We start from the raw sequence: 19,422 nt of genomic DNA on the forward strand, positions 1-19,422 counted from the left end.
ACTGCTCCAGGTCGCTTGAGTTTTGAAGGGAGCCTTCTCCAACTGCCATTTTAAGATCTCTCCACAGGTGTTCTATGGGATTCAGGTCTGGACTCATTGCTGGTCACTTTAGAAGTCTCCAGTGCTTTCTATCAAACCATTTTCTAGTGCTTTTTGAAGTGAGTCATTGACTTGCCGGAAGACCCATGTCCTCTGAGGGAGACCCAGCTTTCTCACACTGGGCCCTACATTATGCTGCAAAATTTGTTGGTAGTCTTCAGACTTCATAATAGCATGCACACCGTCGAACAGTCCAGTACCAGAGGTAGCAAAGCAACCCCAAAACATCAGGGAACCACCGCCATGTTTGACCTTCTGCCATGTTCTTTTCTTTGAAGGCCTCGTTTTTTTTTCCTGTTGATGCCTTTCTCCCAAAAAGCTCTACTTTTGTCTCATTTGACCAGAAAACATTCTTCCAAAACGTTTTGGCTTTCTCAGGTAAGTTTTGGCAAACTCCAACCTGGCTTTTGTATGTATCAGAAGTGGGGTCTTCCTGGGTATCCTAGCATAGAGTCCCTTTTCATTCAAATGCCGACGGATAGTACGGGTTGAAACTGTTGTACCCTCGGACTGTAGGGCAGCTTGAACTTGTTTGGATGTTAGTCGAGGTTCTTTATCCACCGTCCGTACAATCTTTCGTCAACTTTTTCTTTCCGTCCATATCTAGGGAGGTTAGCCACAGTGCTTTACACTTATTGATTACACTGCGCATGGTAGACACAGGAACATTCAAATCTTTGGAGATGGACTTTTAGCCTTGAGATTGCCCAATTTTATGCCCGTGCTTCCTCAGAATTTTGCTTCTCAAGTCCTCAGACAGTTCTTTGGTCTTCTTTCTTTTCTCAATGCTCAATGTGGTCCAAACAAGGACACAGGACAGAGGTTGAGTCAACTGTAATCCATTTTTAACTGGCTGCAGGTGTGATTTAATTATTGCCACCACCTGTTATGTGCCACAGGTAAGTAACAGGTGCTGTTAATTACACAAATTAGAGAAGCATCACAGGATTTTTCAAAGGGATCCAATATTTTTGGAGTTTTATGTAAAATGATAATTAATTTAAAAAAAAAATCATTCTGTTTTGTGTTTTTTCATTGCATTAATTCCGATTTTATACTTTTCAGACACCTAGCTATTATTATTTATCCTCATTACGTTCATGCAAACACAGAGGGACCCTAGAATCAATAGTTCATTCCTGCCAAGTTCTGCATATTGTACTACAATTCACCAATACATGAATAATAAATAACTGGAATGAATAGAAAATGAAACACTGAACATGATATACAGTATCACACAATATTTTATTTATGACTCACTATGACATGTTGATGTAGGAGAAGACTAGGGAAATACTCAGCTGTTTTTGTAGAGTATCTTTATTTGTGTTTTTTAGAAGCCAGTGGAGTGAACGTCCTTCCCCAGATTGGGTGTTGTTGCTTTATAGCTTAATTCCCCTATTAATTTTTGGGATTTTGTATGTCCAGGCAAAGAATTTCACATTATCGTAGTGTGCTCGATCGCAAAAGTGGTTACAAGCCATGACGAGAGGACAGGCAAATACAATAATTAACTAAACATACAATCACTAACTTAATAACTGCGTATCTCCTCATTCTTTGTGAATGGAGATTGACTGATAGCTGTCCTGTTTGACTTACAGAGAAAAGGAGAGGCAGCAGAATCCTGATGCAGTGTTTGGCGAGACCTGGTTGTTTTTCGGTTGTCGCTACAAAGACCGAGATTACCTATTCAGGTAAGCTTGAGCTAAGTTTCCCATTACTTGTTTGTTTATATAATTCCAATGCACATACAAAACATTTTGACATAATTTGTGTATCCTAACCCTTTGTGTGTGAGATTCTGCCTATACCGATTTAATTTCTCATTTAAGTTTATTTTTCATTATTTCCTGTCTATTCAGTTACCTTTTTCAATTACCTTTTTTTCCATGTCTGGGTCATCCTCGTGAGGCATTTTTGTTTCAGTGGTTCAGGCGTTTTCTTCCAAAAACATACAATCGGAACACCTCCGTGAAGTTGGCCCCACATCAGACGCAAATTTATAGAAAAATTATGTCATTCATTTGTGCCAGGTTTGTGCTCGTTTGTGCTGAATTTTTTTTACATTTGTGCTGCTATTGTTTTTGAGATATGAATAATTCTTTTATAGGTCAATCTGAGGTCAACCAGCCCCCCTTTTGATTAAAAATGGCTTAAAGTTTTGTCAATCGTTTGTGCTACGTTTGTGGTTTGTGCTGTAAAAAAATTTTGTTCGAGCTGCTATTGTTATTGAGATATTGAGATACTAATTCTGAGTAAGGACGTGACTCGCAGCCCCCCATTTACTGCATGCCATTCATTTGTGCTATGTTTGCGCTAGTTGTTGGGACACCCCCTTTGTTATTGAGAGAGTTGGTACGCTTCGACAGCCGCGACAGAGGTGCTGCCATTGACAAACGTAGCAGCACAATTTTTTTTTTCAGCACAAACAAATGGCATAATTTTTCTTCTTTTCTCTTGCATTATTCTGGCTCTTTTAAACTTTCATGTCTGCATACAAATTGGTCATCTATTTAGTATCAGTGTTTGTTCAGCACTTGTGCACTGATGAAGTTGTGCCACAGGATTAATTGTGTGCATGGATTAGCGGCCTCGATCACAGGCGGTGTGATCTGATCCCTTTTGTTCCCTGTCTGTTAGTTAAATATCATCAGACAGTGAGGTAGTGTTTACTCACTGTTTGGACAACTCTGAAGAACATCCTCGACAGTGTTGACCAAACCTATTAGACTATGTTGTGTGACACACTGATGAATTATCCTCAATTCAAATTACAAAGTAGGTTAAAGAAAGCAAAACAACCACCTTTAATCTTGTCCATATCTGATATGAAATTACTGTACATCCCATATGTGGTTTCCAATAAGATTTATGTGCCTTGTGACTGTTCAGACTACAAAAGAGCCATCCAGTTTCAATCTGGATAGGCTATGAATCCGATTTTGGCTGCCAGGCTGAATAAGACCTTAAAATGAAACAACCTTTATTAGAGACTATGCTTTTATGTACAGTGGGGCAAATAAAAAATCAACTGTGAGAGCAATTATTAGAAAATGGAAGACATACAAGACCACTGATAATCTCCCTCGAGCTGGGGCTCCATGCAAGATCTCACCCCGTGGCATCAAAATGATAACAAGAACGGTGAGCAAAAATCCCAGAACCACACGGGGGGACCTAGTGAATGACCTACAGGGAGCTGGGACCACAGTAACAAAGGCTACTATCAGTAACACAATGCGCCACCAGGGACTCAAATCCTGCACTGCCAGACGTGTCCCCCTGCTGAAGAAAGTACACGTCCAGGCCCGTTGGCGGTTCGCTAGAGAGCATTTGGATGATCCAGAAGAGGACTGGGAAAAATTTGTTATGGTCAGATGAAACCAAAATAGAACTTTTTGCTAGAAACACAGGTTCTCGTGTTTGGATGAGAAAGAATACTGAATTGCATCCGAAGAACACCATACCCACCGTGAAGCATGGGGGTGGAAACATCATGCTTTGGGTCTGTTTTTCTGTAAAGGGACCAGGACGACTGATCTGTGTAAAGGAAAGAATGAATGGGGCCACGTATCGAGAGATTTTGAGTAAAATCTCCTTCCATCAGCAAGGGCATTGAAGATGAGACGTGGCTGGGTCTTTCAGCATGACAATGATCCCAAACACACAGCCAGGGCAACAAAGGAGTGGCTTCGTAAGAAGCATTTCAAGGTCCTGGAGTGGCCTAGCCAGTCTCCAGATCTCAATCCCATAGAAAATCTGTGGAGGGAGTTGAAAGTCCGTGATGCCCAACGACAGCCCCAAAACATCACTGCTCTAGAGGAGATCTGCATGGAGGAATGGGCCAAAATACCAGCAACAGTGTGTGAAAAGCTTGTGAAGAGTTACAGAAAACGTTTGGCCTCAGTTATTGCCAACAAAGGGTACATAACAAAGTATTGAGATGAACTTTTGGTATTGACCAAATACTTATTTTCCACCATAATTTGCAAATAAATTCTTTAAAAATCAAACAATGTGATTTTCTGTTTTTTTTTCTCCACATTCTGTCTCTCATGGTTGAGGTTTACCCATGTTGACAATTACAGGCCTCTCTAATATTAATAAAGTGGGAGAACTTGCACAATTAGTGGTTGACTAAATACTTATTTGCCCCACTGTATGGTATGATCTTTTAAAAAGAGTCAGGATTTCACATTAGGAGTGTAAATCATCAATTTCATGATGATACAATATCGATTATTTGAACAATGATATAATATTTTCTGATTTCAAGTCTTCCACAATGCCTTCATCAATTCAATAAGACGTTTTACACATTGAACACAATCAATTGCATTTCATTTGAAGCAATAAATACCGAGCCATTTTGATGTTTTTGACGGTTTTGTTTTGTTGAAATATTTCACTCATTTGAATGAAAGACAGTGTTTTTACCAAAAAGACATATCTAAAAGATGACTATTGAATTCTATAGATCCAGATGGTTGAATCGTAACACCTCTGTTTCACATGCATGTGCTTAGAGTGAGTCGAATTTAATCTAAGATTTCACGCAGAAATTGTCAATACAAATTGCATTTGCTGGCTTGTAGGTACTTCTGAACCAATCATAAACTGGAAAATAAATCGTAATCGCTATTGGTGTACGAACGATACAATAAAAACAATCAAAATGCAAACGTCGATAAATATTGTCATTTTTTAGGTATGCCGTTTTCTGAGCTCACCTCCTGTTATGATACATAAATGTGAGATTAGGATAGGACTGCAGCTATTGATTATTTTAGTAGTTGATTTAATCTATGATCTAGTTAGTTCGAATAATCGAGTAATCGGATTAGGAACATAAAAAATTAAAATACCTGCGCTTAGCCTCAAATGGTATAAAAAATAAATTAATGAGGATCTAGGCACAACAAAAGAAAATTGGCTAACTTGCATAGCAAAATTCCGCTAACTTAAATGCTATAAAATGCTAACAGTTTTTTGTTTTTACTATGCTCTTAACAAATTGATAAAACACATATTCCCACAAAAAAATGCTAGGTATACCTATAAATTAAATTACAAATGTGTTAAAAAACATATTACCTCCAAAAAAAAAAAACCTTATGTTGGTCTGAACAGGGAGCCATGTTAAATGAGTTATGTCATATTCACTGTTGACACTATAAAAATTAATGCAAACAAATTATTACAACGCCACTTTAAATGAATACTCTAATCAAATTACTTGAGTTAATTGATTAATCTTTGCAACACTAATTGCAACATCATAAGAACCAATAACCAGCAGTCTAATCAAACACTCACAGTGGGGCAAATAAGTATTTAGTCAACCACTAATTGTGCAAGTTCTCCCACTCTAAAATATTAGAAAGGCCTGTAATTGCCAACATAGGTAAACCTCAACCATGAGAGACAGAATGTGTGGAAAAATACAGAAAATCACATTGTTTGATTTTTAAATAATTTATTTGCAAATCATGGTGGAAAATAAGTATTTGGTCAATACCAAAAACTTTGTTATGTACCCTTTGTTGGCAATAACGGAGGCCAAACGTTTTCTGTAACTCTTCACAAGCTTTTCACACACTGTTGCTGATATTTTGGCCCATTCCTCCATGCAGATCTCCTCTAGAGCAGTGATGTTTTGGGGCTGTCGTTGGGCAACACGGACTTTCAACTCCCTCCACAGATTTTCTATGGGGTTGAGATCTGGAGACTGGCTAGGCCACTCCAGGACCTTGAAATGCTTCTTACGGAGCCACTCCTTTGTTGCCCTGGCTGTGTGTTTGGGATCCTTGTCATGCTGAAAGACCCAGCCACGTCTCATCTTCAATGCCCTTGCTGATGGAAGGAGATTTTCTTTCAAAATCTCTCGATACATGGCCCAATTCATTCTTTCCTTTACACAGATCAGTCGTCTTGGTTCCTTTCAGAAAAACAGCCCCAAAGCATGATGTTTCCACCCCCATGCTTCACAGTGGGTATGCTGTTCTTCAGATGCAATTCAGTATTCTTTCTCCTCCAAACACGACCTGTGTTTCTCCCAAAAAGTTCTATTTTGGTTTCATCTGACCATAACACATTCTCCCAGTCCTCTCCTGGATCATCCAAATGCTCTCTAGCGAACCGCAGACAGGCCTGGACGTGTACTGGCTTCAGCAGGGGGACACGTCTGGCAGTGCAGGATTTGAGTCCCTGGCGGCGCAATTTGTTACTGATAGTAGCCTTTGTTACTGTGGTCACAGCTCTCTGTAGGTCATTCACTAGGTCCCCCCGTGTGGTTCTGGGATTTTTGCTCACTGTTCTTATCATTTTGACGCCGTGGGGTGAGATCTTGCATGGAGCCCCAGATCGAGGGAGATTATCAGTGGTCTTGTATGTCTTCCATTTTCTAATAATTGTTCCCTCAGTTGATTTTTTTTTTCACCAAGCGTTTTACCTATTGCAGATTCAGTCTTCCCAGCCTGGTGCTGGTCTACAATTTTGTCTCTGGTGTCCTGCGCAGCTCTTTGGTCTTGGCCATAGTGGAGTTTGGAGTGTGAATGACTGAGGTTGTGGACAAGTGTCTTTTATACTGATAATTAGTTAAAACAGGTGCCATTAATACAGGTAACGAGTGGAGCCTGTGGAAGAAGTTAGACCTCTTTGACCGCCAGAAATCTTGCTTGTTTGTAGGTGACCCAAAACTTATTTTCCACTCTAGTTTGGAAATGAATTCTTTAAAAATCAAACAATGTGATTTTCTTTTTATTCCCACATTCTGTCTCTCATGTCTCTCTAATCTTTTCACGTAAGAGAACTTGCACAATTGGTGTTTGACTAAATACTTATTTGCCCCACTGTACTTGATATACAGAGCATTGTGCTTATGTTCAAGCACTTTCCTTGTCAAAATCAAATTTTCTTGTCTAATAAAACCCAATACAACACTTTGGATTCCTCTTTTCCATGTAGCATTGTGTGTGGTAAATAAGTCATCGGTTTACCTGAGGCACAAACTTTGACTTGTGATCTCAGAGCCATAGTTTCCTTGGAGAGTGTTTTTGCTCATAGACCATCATCCTCCTGAGGCCTTGTAGATGGTGAGGAAGACGAGAGAAGTTGGCAAGCTCACCTCACACAATAGGATGCAGGGGTACGCCCAACGGCGGGATTGATTAGAAAAATGTGTTTAGAACAGAGCCTTGACCTTTCTGCTTTTCTTGTTAAGCAAAATAAATTAGCTGTCTGGCACAGCTTTCCTTGGACCTTTTGCCCATCATTGTTGTTTTTCTATCCAGCCTGACAGTTGTTTTTGTTTTTCTAACAAATGTTTGTTGAGAATATCTGCATGGAATACCTTAAGGGGATGTTGGATGGGTAAGAGCATGGTGTCAGAAGGCCATTGCTCTGCATATCCAGATTCGGTATCTCCCCACGAGGATAGAAAACTCACCAGATTTTGCCAGAAGGCTATTGGAGAAGGAATTATGGACTCCTAATACATTCTCCAGATTCACCAGTATTGCAGGCATAAATGCATCTGTATGCTTCTCTAATGCTCTAATTTTCAAATTTTCAAATTTTTTGGCCGTGGAAAATCATCCACTTCACCTAATTGATGTAAAAAAAATGAAAATGAGTCCGATAATGTGCCGTTGCTGAGTGTCCAATGGTCAGTAATCATGCAATACTCTTCCATATCAGTGGGTGTCAATAGGTGGACAATTGCTTTGTTTAGTAATGCGTATGACGTATGTAATAGTGACATTGGGGCTAGCGGCTAGCTAGTGAAGCTATAACAGTGAGAGAGATGGTAAAAGTTTGTATAAAGGAAAGATGCTAACTCAGAACTGGACGCAGGACAAATTTCATGGTCAAAAGGAAGCAAGCCTCTGGTGTGAGGCAATAAGCAAAACCTGTCATTAACAGTGCAATGACAGTGAGATTGTCAGTGGTGTGCAGCAAGTCAGTAAAATATGTTTTTCTTTGTCTTTGTTTGATTCCTATTCAATACAAGACTTTATTAATATAGGCTACAGAAATTCATTTTTACATTTTGTGTGGTGCTGTGTCTTGAATGAAAAAGATGTGCTGTAGCTCATAAAGGTTGAAACACACTGCTCTAAAATGTAAATTAGTGTGCCCACTTAATCCTTTTTACTATTCTCACAGGCACATACAGTATACACATATTTATTATATCTAAATAAATCACCAACATGTTTTGAATGCCTTTAGAAAATGTAGTTAAGGAGAATATGGATAGATGTGTGGATATTTTGTTAAATGCCAATGAGTAACAGAAGCCTTAGGAAATATACACTTTGTCCAAAATTTCAAAACTGAAAATTGTTGACTTGTAATGTCTGTTAGTAATACTGAAGAGTTCTTTTTGTGATGTGAGTTTGCGTGATTATGTAAATTTTAAAATTTTTAGTTTAGCCACAAGACAAAGTGCCTGACGTAAATACCAGACAATGGCGTACTGCACGCAGGCTATTTTTAGACTGTGACGTTGCATCGTAAAGTGGAAGTAAAGCAGAAGTGGGACATTATAGACCCGCCCTCGCATAGACCCAACGTAATTTGTGCTACTTTTCTCCGGTAATCTTTCAAAAACGAACATGCCGATCACGCATTGTTTTTTTGGAACTTGTAGAAACGACTCTAGACATTACAACACATGAAGGATGTTTTCTTCATACGTTTCCGGAAACCAAAAACTCGGGAGGAAAAAATGTGAAGACCGAATCAACATGCGCGGACTTTTAACACCAGCTCAGTGAATCCATTCACATTTCATATGCAGTAAACATTATGTTGGGTTGGCATGGTCTTTCAGAAGACAAAGAGGTAAGCCATTTTTATATTTTTAACTTATTTTTTTAGCGTAACGTTGTGCCGTACTGCTTCTGTCTGACAATGAATGACCTGAAAAGAATTACAGTGGTATCTGACTGCCACTGTTACCGTTTCTGTTATATATATATAAAAAAAAACAACTTTAGGAAGGGGGGAGTGTAAATAAATTATAGAATTAAGATGTGTTATCAATGAAAAAATTAAAAGTGTTCGTTGGCTGTCACTGAGTAGCATTTGCGATCGCTACACAAAGCTAACTAAATTACCCCCAAGAACGGTAAGCGACGTAGGACAACCAGAGGATATATATGAAAGACAGGGCTGATGGTAAAGGATAGCTTGTTGTAACAGGAGAATGTCATTGTCAGTCGCGTCGATAAAAAAGCTAACCCTATGCTTAGGTCGGCTCGTTTTTTTCGTCTTTTTCAGCCTTCGACACAGAAGCCATCTCTTTAACTGAACATTTTTATGTTCTTCCCCATCTTTGCCAGTCAATTTGGCACCAGGCACATCATTTTCGGAGAGAATTGGTAGATTTAGCTCTGTAAACATCTCTGTCGTACACGATTTCCATTCATTTCCTATTGGGGACAAACGGTGTCTTGTCCCTACTTAGCAACAGTAGCTAATGTCATGAATATTAATGAGCGGAAGTGACGTGTTGCTTGCGGTAGGCCATTGCATGAGTCGGTATGATATCGAGGCATGAGTCTTACTTGTTGTGGGCAAGTGGAGTTGAGTTATACGGTTATGTCGAGTCTTTTATGTCGAGTCAAGTCATAAGGTCGTGTCAAGTCGTATCGAGTAGAGTCATAAGGTCGTGTTGACTCGGGTCATACGGTTATATCGAGTCGGTTATGTCGAGTCATACGGCTGTATCAAGTCGGTTATGTAGAGTCGAGTCATAAGGTCGTGACGAGTCTCAAGGTCGTGTCGAGTCGAGGTCGTGTCGAGTCTCGAAGTCGAGTCAAATCTCAAGGTCGAGTCTCGAGGGCAGTCTCGAGGTCAAGTCGAGTCTCGAGGTCGAGCCGGTTATGTCAAGTAGTCATATGGTTATGTTGAGTTGGTCATGTCCTGTCAAGTCATTAGGTCGTGTCGAGTCTCAAGGTTGTGTCGAGCCTCGAGGTCGTGTGGAGTCTTGAGGTCGTGTTGAGTCGAGTTTCGAAGTCGAGTCAGATCTCAGGGTCGAGTCTCGAGGTTGAGTCAAATCTCAAGGTCGAGTCTCTACGCAGTCTCGAGGGCAGAGTCTCGAGTCGAATCTCGAGGCCGTGTTGTGTCGAGTCCCGAGGGAGGAGTCTGGAGGGCAGAGTCTCGAGGTCGAGTCGAGTCCGGAGGTGGAGTCTCGAGGTCGAGTCTTGAGGTGGAGTCTCGAGGTCAAAAGTCAAGGCCTTTGTTGATGTTGTTTCCCAGGCCACACACAAAACACTCAGGTTTATCTTTGAGGGACATCTTACTGTCAATGTAAGGCAATATTTAAAAAATATATGCAGTATAGTCGGCAGGTAATAAACCAGCATTAAGGTGCGCCAAGCTTACCACTGGCAGGTGGGAACCAATCTAGGATCCAAGTTTTTTGACTCAGCTTGTCGAGTCTCGAGTCATTGTCTCACAAGTCGAGTTGAGTCTTGAGTTATTGCCTCACAAGTCGAGTCGACCCTCCCAGCTCAAGTGAGTTAAGTCCGAGTCTGTATTTTTTTTTTCTTCAAGTCCGAGTCAAGTTGTGAATCATCAAATTTGCGACTCGAGTCTGAGTACCTGTGACTTGACTCCAATTGTCTGATATATACTCTTACACATTGAAATATGTCTGCACAAATACAGCAATTTTAAATCATTTGTAACATGAGTATGATTCCATTTTTTCCCCATCTTTCACACAGAGAGGAGCTGGAGGGCTTTGTGTTAAGTGGTACTTTAGACCATCTCAAAGTATGTTTCTCTAGAGAAGACCCCAAGGAAGAGGACACAATCATCTCAGGAGGAACTCCCAAATACGTCCAACACAATTTACTACTTCACAGCCAGAAGATCATCAACATCCTGCTCAAGCAAAACGGTTGCCTCTATGTGTGTGGGTAAGGCTGCCTATCACTATTATTTTTAACTTGTGGTGCTATTTATTGGAACTTTCAAAGTACATAAATGGTGAAAGTAATCTTAAAGACTAAGATAACTAAAATGCATCTAAGCGACCAATGCAACACAGAGATTGACCATTTTTCACAAAAAGCCATTCATATATCATAAGCTTTAAATGATTGCTATCATTATATTAGGTCATTTTTATTGTCACCTGCAGAATATCAATGCACAATTCGTCATTCTCTAACTAAATTGTAAAACCTTTTCGTATAAACGTGCGACACAAGCATTAATTCAAGTGGAAACTCATTTATTACAGGTGTATAAGCCAGTCTTGATTGGAGCGGAAATATTTTCTTATGCATTGCACAGTGATGAAGATTTATAAAAGAGGGTTGTGCACATGCATGATAAATTCACTGTTTGATAAATACCCTGCAAAGAATGCAAATGTGCATTGTTGTGAACCCAGCAAAAGTTTTATCCGCATACTTTCAGCTACATTAACACAGCGGCTTAAATAATCTTTTCTGCATACCGAAATCTTGATACACTTCCCATATATTTATTTCCGTCAGTGCAATTTCAGGAAGACAATGAATGACGCATAACAATGAGCCACGCTGGCAGTTTTATAGCTCAAAGTCCCGTGATTTATCGAGAGGGTCTTGCTTTTTATTGCAGCTGCTCTTCTGAATGATCTTCGAAACATCCGAACTAAATTAATCAAATACAATCCCGACTCGATATCAACAAAATGATGAATCTCTTCCGTAATGGTCAGTGTCAAAATTCAAGATTTATTGAGCTTTCATTCACTATATATAAACACTAGGGGTGTTAAGGTACACACGAGTCACGGTTCATTATGTACAAACAAAAACTTTTGAAAGCTTCTTCTATTGGCTCATAGATTTCATAATTACGAGATACATATCGAGACTGTTTTACGTCCATATCTATAAAGAATTCGGGGATTTAAGCATTTATTCACAAGAATTTTCACCGGAAAAGCTCTGTTTACATCAGGCAGCCGCTAGCTACATTTACTAACAGACTAGCATTGTGCTTCGACATATTTACATAAAATAAAATGCTTACTGCACTATTTTTTTTTGCTTTTAACCAGGAATCGAGACTGTTTTACGTCCATGTCCAGAAAGAATTCGGGGGTTTAAGCATTTATTCACAAGAATTTTCACCGGAAAAGCTGTTTACATCAGGCAGCCACTAGCTACATTTATTTTATTTATTTATTTATTTTCCCTTCAGGCATGACAAATCCAAACAAACATACAGCATTTATATGTGTTTACAATTAATTCAACCCGAAAAGAAAAGGGCTGACGGGAGAAACCGAAGCTTATTGAAACCCGTCCCCAGTATACCATAAAGGACGCAGAAAATATCAAATATCAAATTTTTGACAGATTTCGTAATGATCACAAGTTTTTAATTTTTTTTTATTATTATTATTTTTTTTTATAATAACCATCCCCTCTGACTGTTCATTTTCTGAATAGTCCATAGTCGATCGGTGTGACGACCTTGTTTGAGAAGGGCTATCTTATTCTTTCGATCAGTAAGCTTCCTGAGTATCATTGGCGGTTTATTCCCTCGTGAAGCTAGCGGAAAGCATTGTTGAATGAATTGCTGTTCCACTCTTATTCCCAATTCTTGTAACTTGTCAGTCACCTGCTTTTCCACCGTTGCGTAGTTTGGTTCATGTTCACCCTGAACAACTTGCGAGTATGCGCGTGTTCTCACTTTGATGCCGGTGATGAGGAGATCGTTTGCACGTCCACCTTGATCCAGATCCTCTGCCAAAGCTTCCAGTTTGTTGATACGATCATCTCTCTCTTTCATCGTCTTCTTCAGTTTTTCGTTTTCAGCCCGCAGCAATTGGAATTCCTTCAGGATGTCTTGATTCTTTTTCAAGAGGTACCGATTTTGGACCAAGAATTCAGCCATAATTTGCTCTAATTTTTGCTCTAATTTTTGCATAGAAGATTTTAAATCTTCCATGTCTTCAGTCTTGTCAGTCTTTTCTCCTCTTTTCGGTGCATTAGGCATATTTAGGAGGTTTTCTCTTCCAGCTGGCGCCTGAGTTATCAGAGACAGATAATGGAGCTCGGGAAAATGCGTCCTTCGCCTTCGAGTGAGAGCGCAAAAGTCCCAGACTAGCATTGTACTTCAACTTATTTACGTACAATAAATGATTACTGCACGTTTTTTTGTTTTTAACCAAGAATCGAGACTGTTTTACGTCCATATCTATGAAGACTTTGGGAATTTAAACATTTATTCACAAGAATTTTCACCGGAAATGCTCTGTTTACATCAGGCGGCCGCTAGCTACATTCGCTAACAGAGTAGCATTCTACTTCGACATATTTACATAAAATAAATGATTACTGCATGTTTTTTAGCTTTTATCCAAGAATCGAGACTGTTTTACATCCATATCTACTGTATAAAGAATTTGGGGATCTAAGCACGTATTCACAAATATTTTCACCGGAAATGCTCTGTTTACATCACGCAGCCGCAAGCTACATTTACTAACAGACTAGCATTTTACTTCGACATATTTATGTAAAATAAATGCTTACTGCACTTTTTTATTTATCTATTTATTTATTTTGCGTTTAACCAAGAATCCAGACTGTTTTACATCCAAATCTATAAAGAATTCGGGGATTTAAGCATTTATTCACGAGAATTTTCACCGGAAACGCTCTGTTTACATCAGGCACCCGCTAGCTACATTTACAAACAGACTAGCATTGTACTTCGACATACTTACGTAAAATAAATGCTTACTGCACGTTTTTTTTTTTTTTTTTTTTGCGTTTAACCAAGAATCCAGACTGTTTTACGTCCATATCTACCAAGAATTCGGGGATTTAAGCATTTATTCACAAGAATTTTCACCGGAAACGCTCTGTTTACATCAGGCGCCCGCTAGCTACATTCACTAACAGACTATTATTGTACTTCGACATATTTACGTAAAATAAATGTTTACTGCACTTTTTTTTTTTTGCTTTGAATCAAGAATCAAGACTGTTTTGTGTCCATATCTGTAAAGAATTCGGGGATTTAAGCATTTATTCACGAGAATTCTCGACGAAAAAAGCTTCTTTGTCTGTGATTCCACTCGGTCAGCTTTGACGGCCTCGCCAACAACGCAGGCCCCCTATTTCTCGGCCCCGCACCAAGTGTCCCGTCAATACATTATGAAGTCTATGATTGGCTAAAACTAAAAAGCAAGAGTTATTAAAGTATAAAATAAACAGAAGAAATCATCAAACTTGTGAATTTGTATTTTTATTGTTCTAACATTAACGTTCTTTGTTTCATAGTTCATATGCAAAAATAGACAACACGCTGTTTTTTGGAGGGATCGACTAAAGCAATGTTGTTTTTGGAAGCCCTTTTAATTTTCGTCTTAGTCTTCGTATTTTGGACGATCATAACTATTAGTCATATTTGAGTCATCTCAAAATGTGTTTGTCTTCGTCTAGTTTTTGTTGACGAAAACTCAAGACTAATTACGTCGACGTTTACTAAAAAATGTTTTCGTCTGTAAAATTACAAAAAAAAAATTGCACTCCAAAAATAAAATAAATAAAGGTTTCCAACTATTTCAAATGCACATTGACAGACGAGCACATATTGTAGCGTCTACAAGGACAACACCAACTTCATGATTATACGCACTCAGCAGGAAAACGGTACGTTATTTTCAATAATTCATACCCACTTTGATGCCACGAATTGTATGTACAAAAAAAAAGTTGCCCGAGAGTTTGAGAGAACGCGCGCGGTTAGCATTCGCGTTAGCATTACGCGAATGCTAACGAATTCTACGTGTTACATTAAGTGAGAGATCCTGCATGGAGACTGGAGATGACACACTGGTGAGTTGGGGGGGGGGGGGGGGGCACAGCACGTCACGAGTGACAAACCCAGACACTGCTACGATGATAGCAGGCTAACTACACATAAAATGTCACACATTGTTTCAGAAGTATCAAAAGCAATAAATCCATATACAGTGCCTTGCAAAAGTATTCGGCCCCCTTGAATCTTGCAACCTTTCGCCACATTTCAGGCTTCAAACATAAAGATATGAAATTTAATTTTTTTGTCAAGAATCAACAACAAGTGGGACACAATCGTGAAGTGGAACAACATTTATTGGATAATTTAAACTTTTTAACAAATAAAAAACTGAAAAGTGGGGCGTGCAATATTATTTGGCCCCTTTACTTTCAGTGCAGCAAACTCACTCCAGAAGTTCAGTGAGGATCTCTGAATGATCCAATGTTGTCCTAAATGACCGATGATGATAAATAGAATCCACCTGTGTGTAATCAAGTCTCCGTATAAATGCATCTGCTCTGTGATAGTCTCAGGGTTCTGTTTAAAGTGCAGAGAGCAGAGTGCAGAGATACTGTTGTGGAGAAGTTTAAAGCCGGATTTGGATACAAAAAGATTTCCCAAGCTTTAAACATCTCAAGGAGCACTGTGCAAGCCATCATATTGAAATGGAAGGAGCATCAGACCACTGCAAATCTACCAAGACCCGGCCGTCCTTCCAAACTTTCTTCTCAAACGAGGAGAAAACTGATCAGAGATGCAGCCAAGAGGCCCATGATCACTCTGGATGAACTGCAGATATCTACAGCTGCGGTGGGAGAGTCTGTCCATAGGACAACAATCAGTCGTACACTGCACAAATCTGGCCTTTACGGAAGAGTGGCAAGAAGAAAGCCATTTCTCAAAGATATCCATAAAAAATCTCGTTTAAAGTTTGCCACAAGCCACCTGGGAGACACACCAAACATGTGGAAGAAGGTGCTCTGGTCAGATGAAACCAAAATTGAACTTTTTGGCCACAATGCAAAACGATATGTTTGGCGTAAAAGCAACACAGCTCATCACCCTGAACACACCATCTCCACTGTCAAACATGGTGGTGGCAGCATCATGGTTTGGGCCTGCTTTTCTTCAGCAGGGACAGGGAAGATGGTTAAAATTGACGGGAAGATGGATGCAGCCAAATACAGGAACATTCTGGAAGAAAACCTGTTGGTATCTGCACAAGACCTGAGACTGGGACGGAGATTTATCTTCCAACAGGACAATGATCCAAAACATAAAGCCAAATCTACAATGGAATGGTTCAAAAATAAACGTATCCAGGTGTTAGAATGGCCAAGTCAAAGTCCAGACCTGAATCCAATCGAGAATCTGTGGAAAGAGCTGAAGACTGCTGTTCACAAACACTCTCCATCCAACCTCACTGAGCTCGAGCTGTTTTGCAAGGAAGGATGGGCAAGAATGTCAGTCTCTCGATGTGCAAAACTGATAGAAACATACCCCAAGTGACTTGCAGCTGTAATTGGAGCAAAAGGTGGCGCTACAAAGTATTAACGCAAGGGGGCCGAATAATATTGCACGCCCCACTTTTCAGTTTTTTATTTGTTAAAAAAGTTTAAATTTTCCAATAAATTTTGTTCCACTTCACGATTGTGTCCCACTTGTTGTTGATTCTTGACAAAAAAATTAAATTTCATATCTTTATGTTTGAAGCCTGAAATGTGGCGAAAGGTTGCAAGATTCAAGGGGGCCGAATACTTTTGCAAGGCACTGTATCTGAATGCGCAGCTTTACGCTTTCAGCAAAGTTTTTAGAAAAACTGTAGTAATAGCAGTCGGGCATGGATCTACTGTCAAACCAGTGTTGTTTTCGTCAACCGTGACTATAACGAAAATATTTCGTCAACAAAATTTTTTTCATGACAACAACGAGACGATAATGAGCTAAAAACGTGTTTTGGGAGTATTTGTCTGACTAGACTAGAATGAGATGAAAATGCACAATATTTTCCGTCACATGTTCACAATGCGTGACATTTTATGTGTAGTTAGCCTGCATGTAGCAGTGTCTGGTTGTGTCACTCATGTGACGTGCTGTACCCAAAAACAACACTGGACTGAGGTAACAGTTAAAGTCAGGTAGCACTCGCCACCTTGGTAACTTTTTTTTTTTTTTTAATAAAAATAAGATTCTAACATTTCCAATGTTGGATTTCACACAGTTAGCTGGAAACCATTAGCAGTGAACAAACACTCCCACATAAGATATATTTTCATATTGGCTAAAATAAAATAAAAAGTCCAAATCGTTCGAAAACTGAAAAAGCATCTCTTGAAGTAGTGCAAAAATAAATACTCATTCAGTGAGGAACTAAGTTTCAATGACTTTCAGCCTTGAGCTAGCACTAAAAATAAACATTTTCTGATCTGAAAAATATTTTAAAAAAAAGACTTTTCAAAAATTGTTAGTAATACTGCATTTGGTATTTCCCACTCTGTACATTCGCCATAACTTTCCGAGTAGTTAGTTTGTTTTCTTTTTCCCGTGGTGTTGGTTGTTGGTTTATGCGCCTTACCTCTCCCGCCCCCTGGTGTGAAGGAAGACCAATTCCACACATAGGAAATGAAAATTTTTAGGTGTAATTTTAATGACATATCTTCACAATAGAAGATTGTATAGTCTTTTACTCCAAAAACAGTAAGGAATAGCCATCAAAAATGTGTATTGTGCTATGCAGAGGAATAACAAATTACAAGTACAGTAGATTAATCGTTTGAAAATTGTCAATATCTCATGGTTTCGTAAGCGGTTTGTTTAGCTTGTTTAAACAATTTTCTCACACCCTCTATGACCAGGGATGCCAAGAACATGGCTAAAGACGTAAACGACTCCCTGATAGAGATGATCAAGACTGAGCTTCAGATAGACCAACTGGAGGCCATGAAGCAACTGGCTAGCCTGAGGGAGCAGAAACGCTACTTGCAAGACATCTGGGGATGACGGTGGACTTCATTTTTACATGATCTGAGCTTACAACGTGCTCAATCATAGCCTTCTGAACTAAGAAAGTATTGCTGCTAACCTTAATAGAATGTTCGCTGCATCATTTTGGAGAAGGACCTAAGCACATGAGATCTTGACATCATCTCATGCACTAACCTCAACTGGCCAATAACGAGTTGAATTGATTCTTATGGTGTGAAAATGCTTTTAGGCTTCATGTTCGCCCTGCCGGGAAAAGCATTTAAGTCGGCTTTGATTGAGGGATTCCAATACGACTGAAAGCCGGATATGGTTCCTCCTTAAATAAACAACCAAGTCATTTACACGCAAACCCACATACAAATATTAAAGGCTTGTGCACGGTGCAGAAATTGATTTTTTTTTAGTATTGTGCTATTTCTTTTTAATGTGCAAAACCCCCTGCCAACTAAATACACTACATTTGCAAAGAACCTCTGAAGGCTGCACATCAATAACTCCGTAGGTTTATAAGACTCTTTAGTTTGGTCCCATTTTATACTGTCTAATGTATTTAATTATGGAGTTTCAGTTTAAAAAATATATGAATGAAGGCAAAATCCAAGACTGGTTTCTTTTTTGTATGATAAAGTTTGTTTGTTTGGGCCTGATAATACCATTTTAGACTACGCCAAATGTTGTCCCGGTTGAGCTATGATCTTAAAAACAAACAATCACACTGCCTGCCTTATTGTGTAGTCTGGAAATAAAATCATTTTACAAACTTCCAATGGCACCGCTATTACTTTCTTTGCTTTTTATTTTTATGTCTTAAACCTGTCCTGATCACATTAAGAGCATTACTTACTCCCATTGTGATCATTCAATATATCCCGTTTATTATGACAAAGCAGCAAACAGGAAGGGGTTATGAGGGAACAGAAGAAAAGAAACAAGAAAGAAAAGAAACAAAAAGAAATACATTGAACGCCTTCACTATTAATATGTTGGTGCTATCGTCAGCTAGATGTATTTCCGGTTGACACCATGTGGGGGTGCCTGTTGACCAGGGAAAGAAGGGGAGAGGGGTGAGGAGGTCTATAAGCTAAGTGATTGGGAGGGGTAGAGTGTACACAAATCAACTCTGTGATCTACAACCCAGTAATCATGTGAATCCCTTGTGAGTGTAAGTCCATTGGCAACTGACCCTAGGCCGCCCCACCACCAGTCCCGGCACCGGGACCCCCTACCCGAGCGCACCCTATTGCATCCAGCCGTACGCGGGCCCCACCAAGCACGCGACAGCCACACAGACACCCTGGGCCACGGCCTCCACCCAGCCAGTCCTGGGAGGGACGGGGGCGCAGCACAGCCCATCCCTCCTCCCGCAGCCCAGCAAAGGAGCCATCGTCACCCCCCCCCCGGGATCCCGGGCTCCCATCAACCGGCCCTCAGAAATGGGAAGAGGGGACACCACCAACCCCACACCTGCCCCCACCTCCATCCGCCCACCCAGCCCACGAGCCACAG

The 19,422-nt window shown here is 39.8% G+C and overlaps 1 protein-coding gene across 3 annotated transcripts in view; it reads left to right on the forward strand.

Moving 5' to 3' along the window:
• The window catches only part of mtrr (5-methyltetrahydrofolate-homocysteine methyltransferase reductase), a 62,176-nt gene extending 43,373 nt beyond the window's left edge, over positions 1-18,803 (forward strand). For 2 of the 3 annotated variants that reach the window (XM_057824970.1, XM_057824969.1), the window contains exons 13-15: positions 1,707-1,799; positions 10,842-11,036; positions 17,787-18,801. In XM_057824970.1, coding sequence (XP_057680953.1) covers positions 1,707-1,799; positions 10,842-11,036; positions 17,787-17,931 — 433 coding nt within the window. In that variant the 3' untranslated portion in view covers positions 17,932-18,801. Of the gene's footprint in view, positions 1-1,706; positions 1,800-10,841; positions 11,037-17,786 lie in introns of all 3 variants that reach the window. The other variant, XM_057824971.1, reaches the window with a different exon arrangement.
• The last annotated feature ends 619 nt before the right edge of the window (positions 18,804-19,422 follow it).

This window comes from Corythoichthys intestinalis, chromosome 20 (genome assembly GCF_030265065.1).
Source record: "Corythoichthys intestinalis isolate RoL2023-P3 chromosome 20, ASM3026506v1, whole genome shotgun sequence".
In the NCBI taxonomy this organism is placed as follows: Eukaryota; Metazoa; Chordata; class Actinopteri; order Syngnathiformes; family Syngnathidae; genus Corythoichthys; species Corythoichthys intestinalis.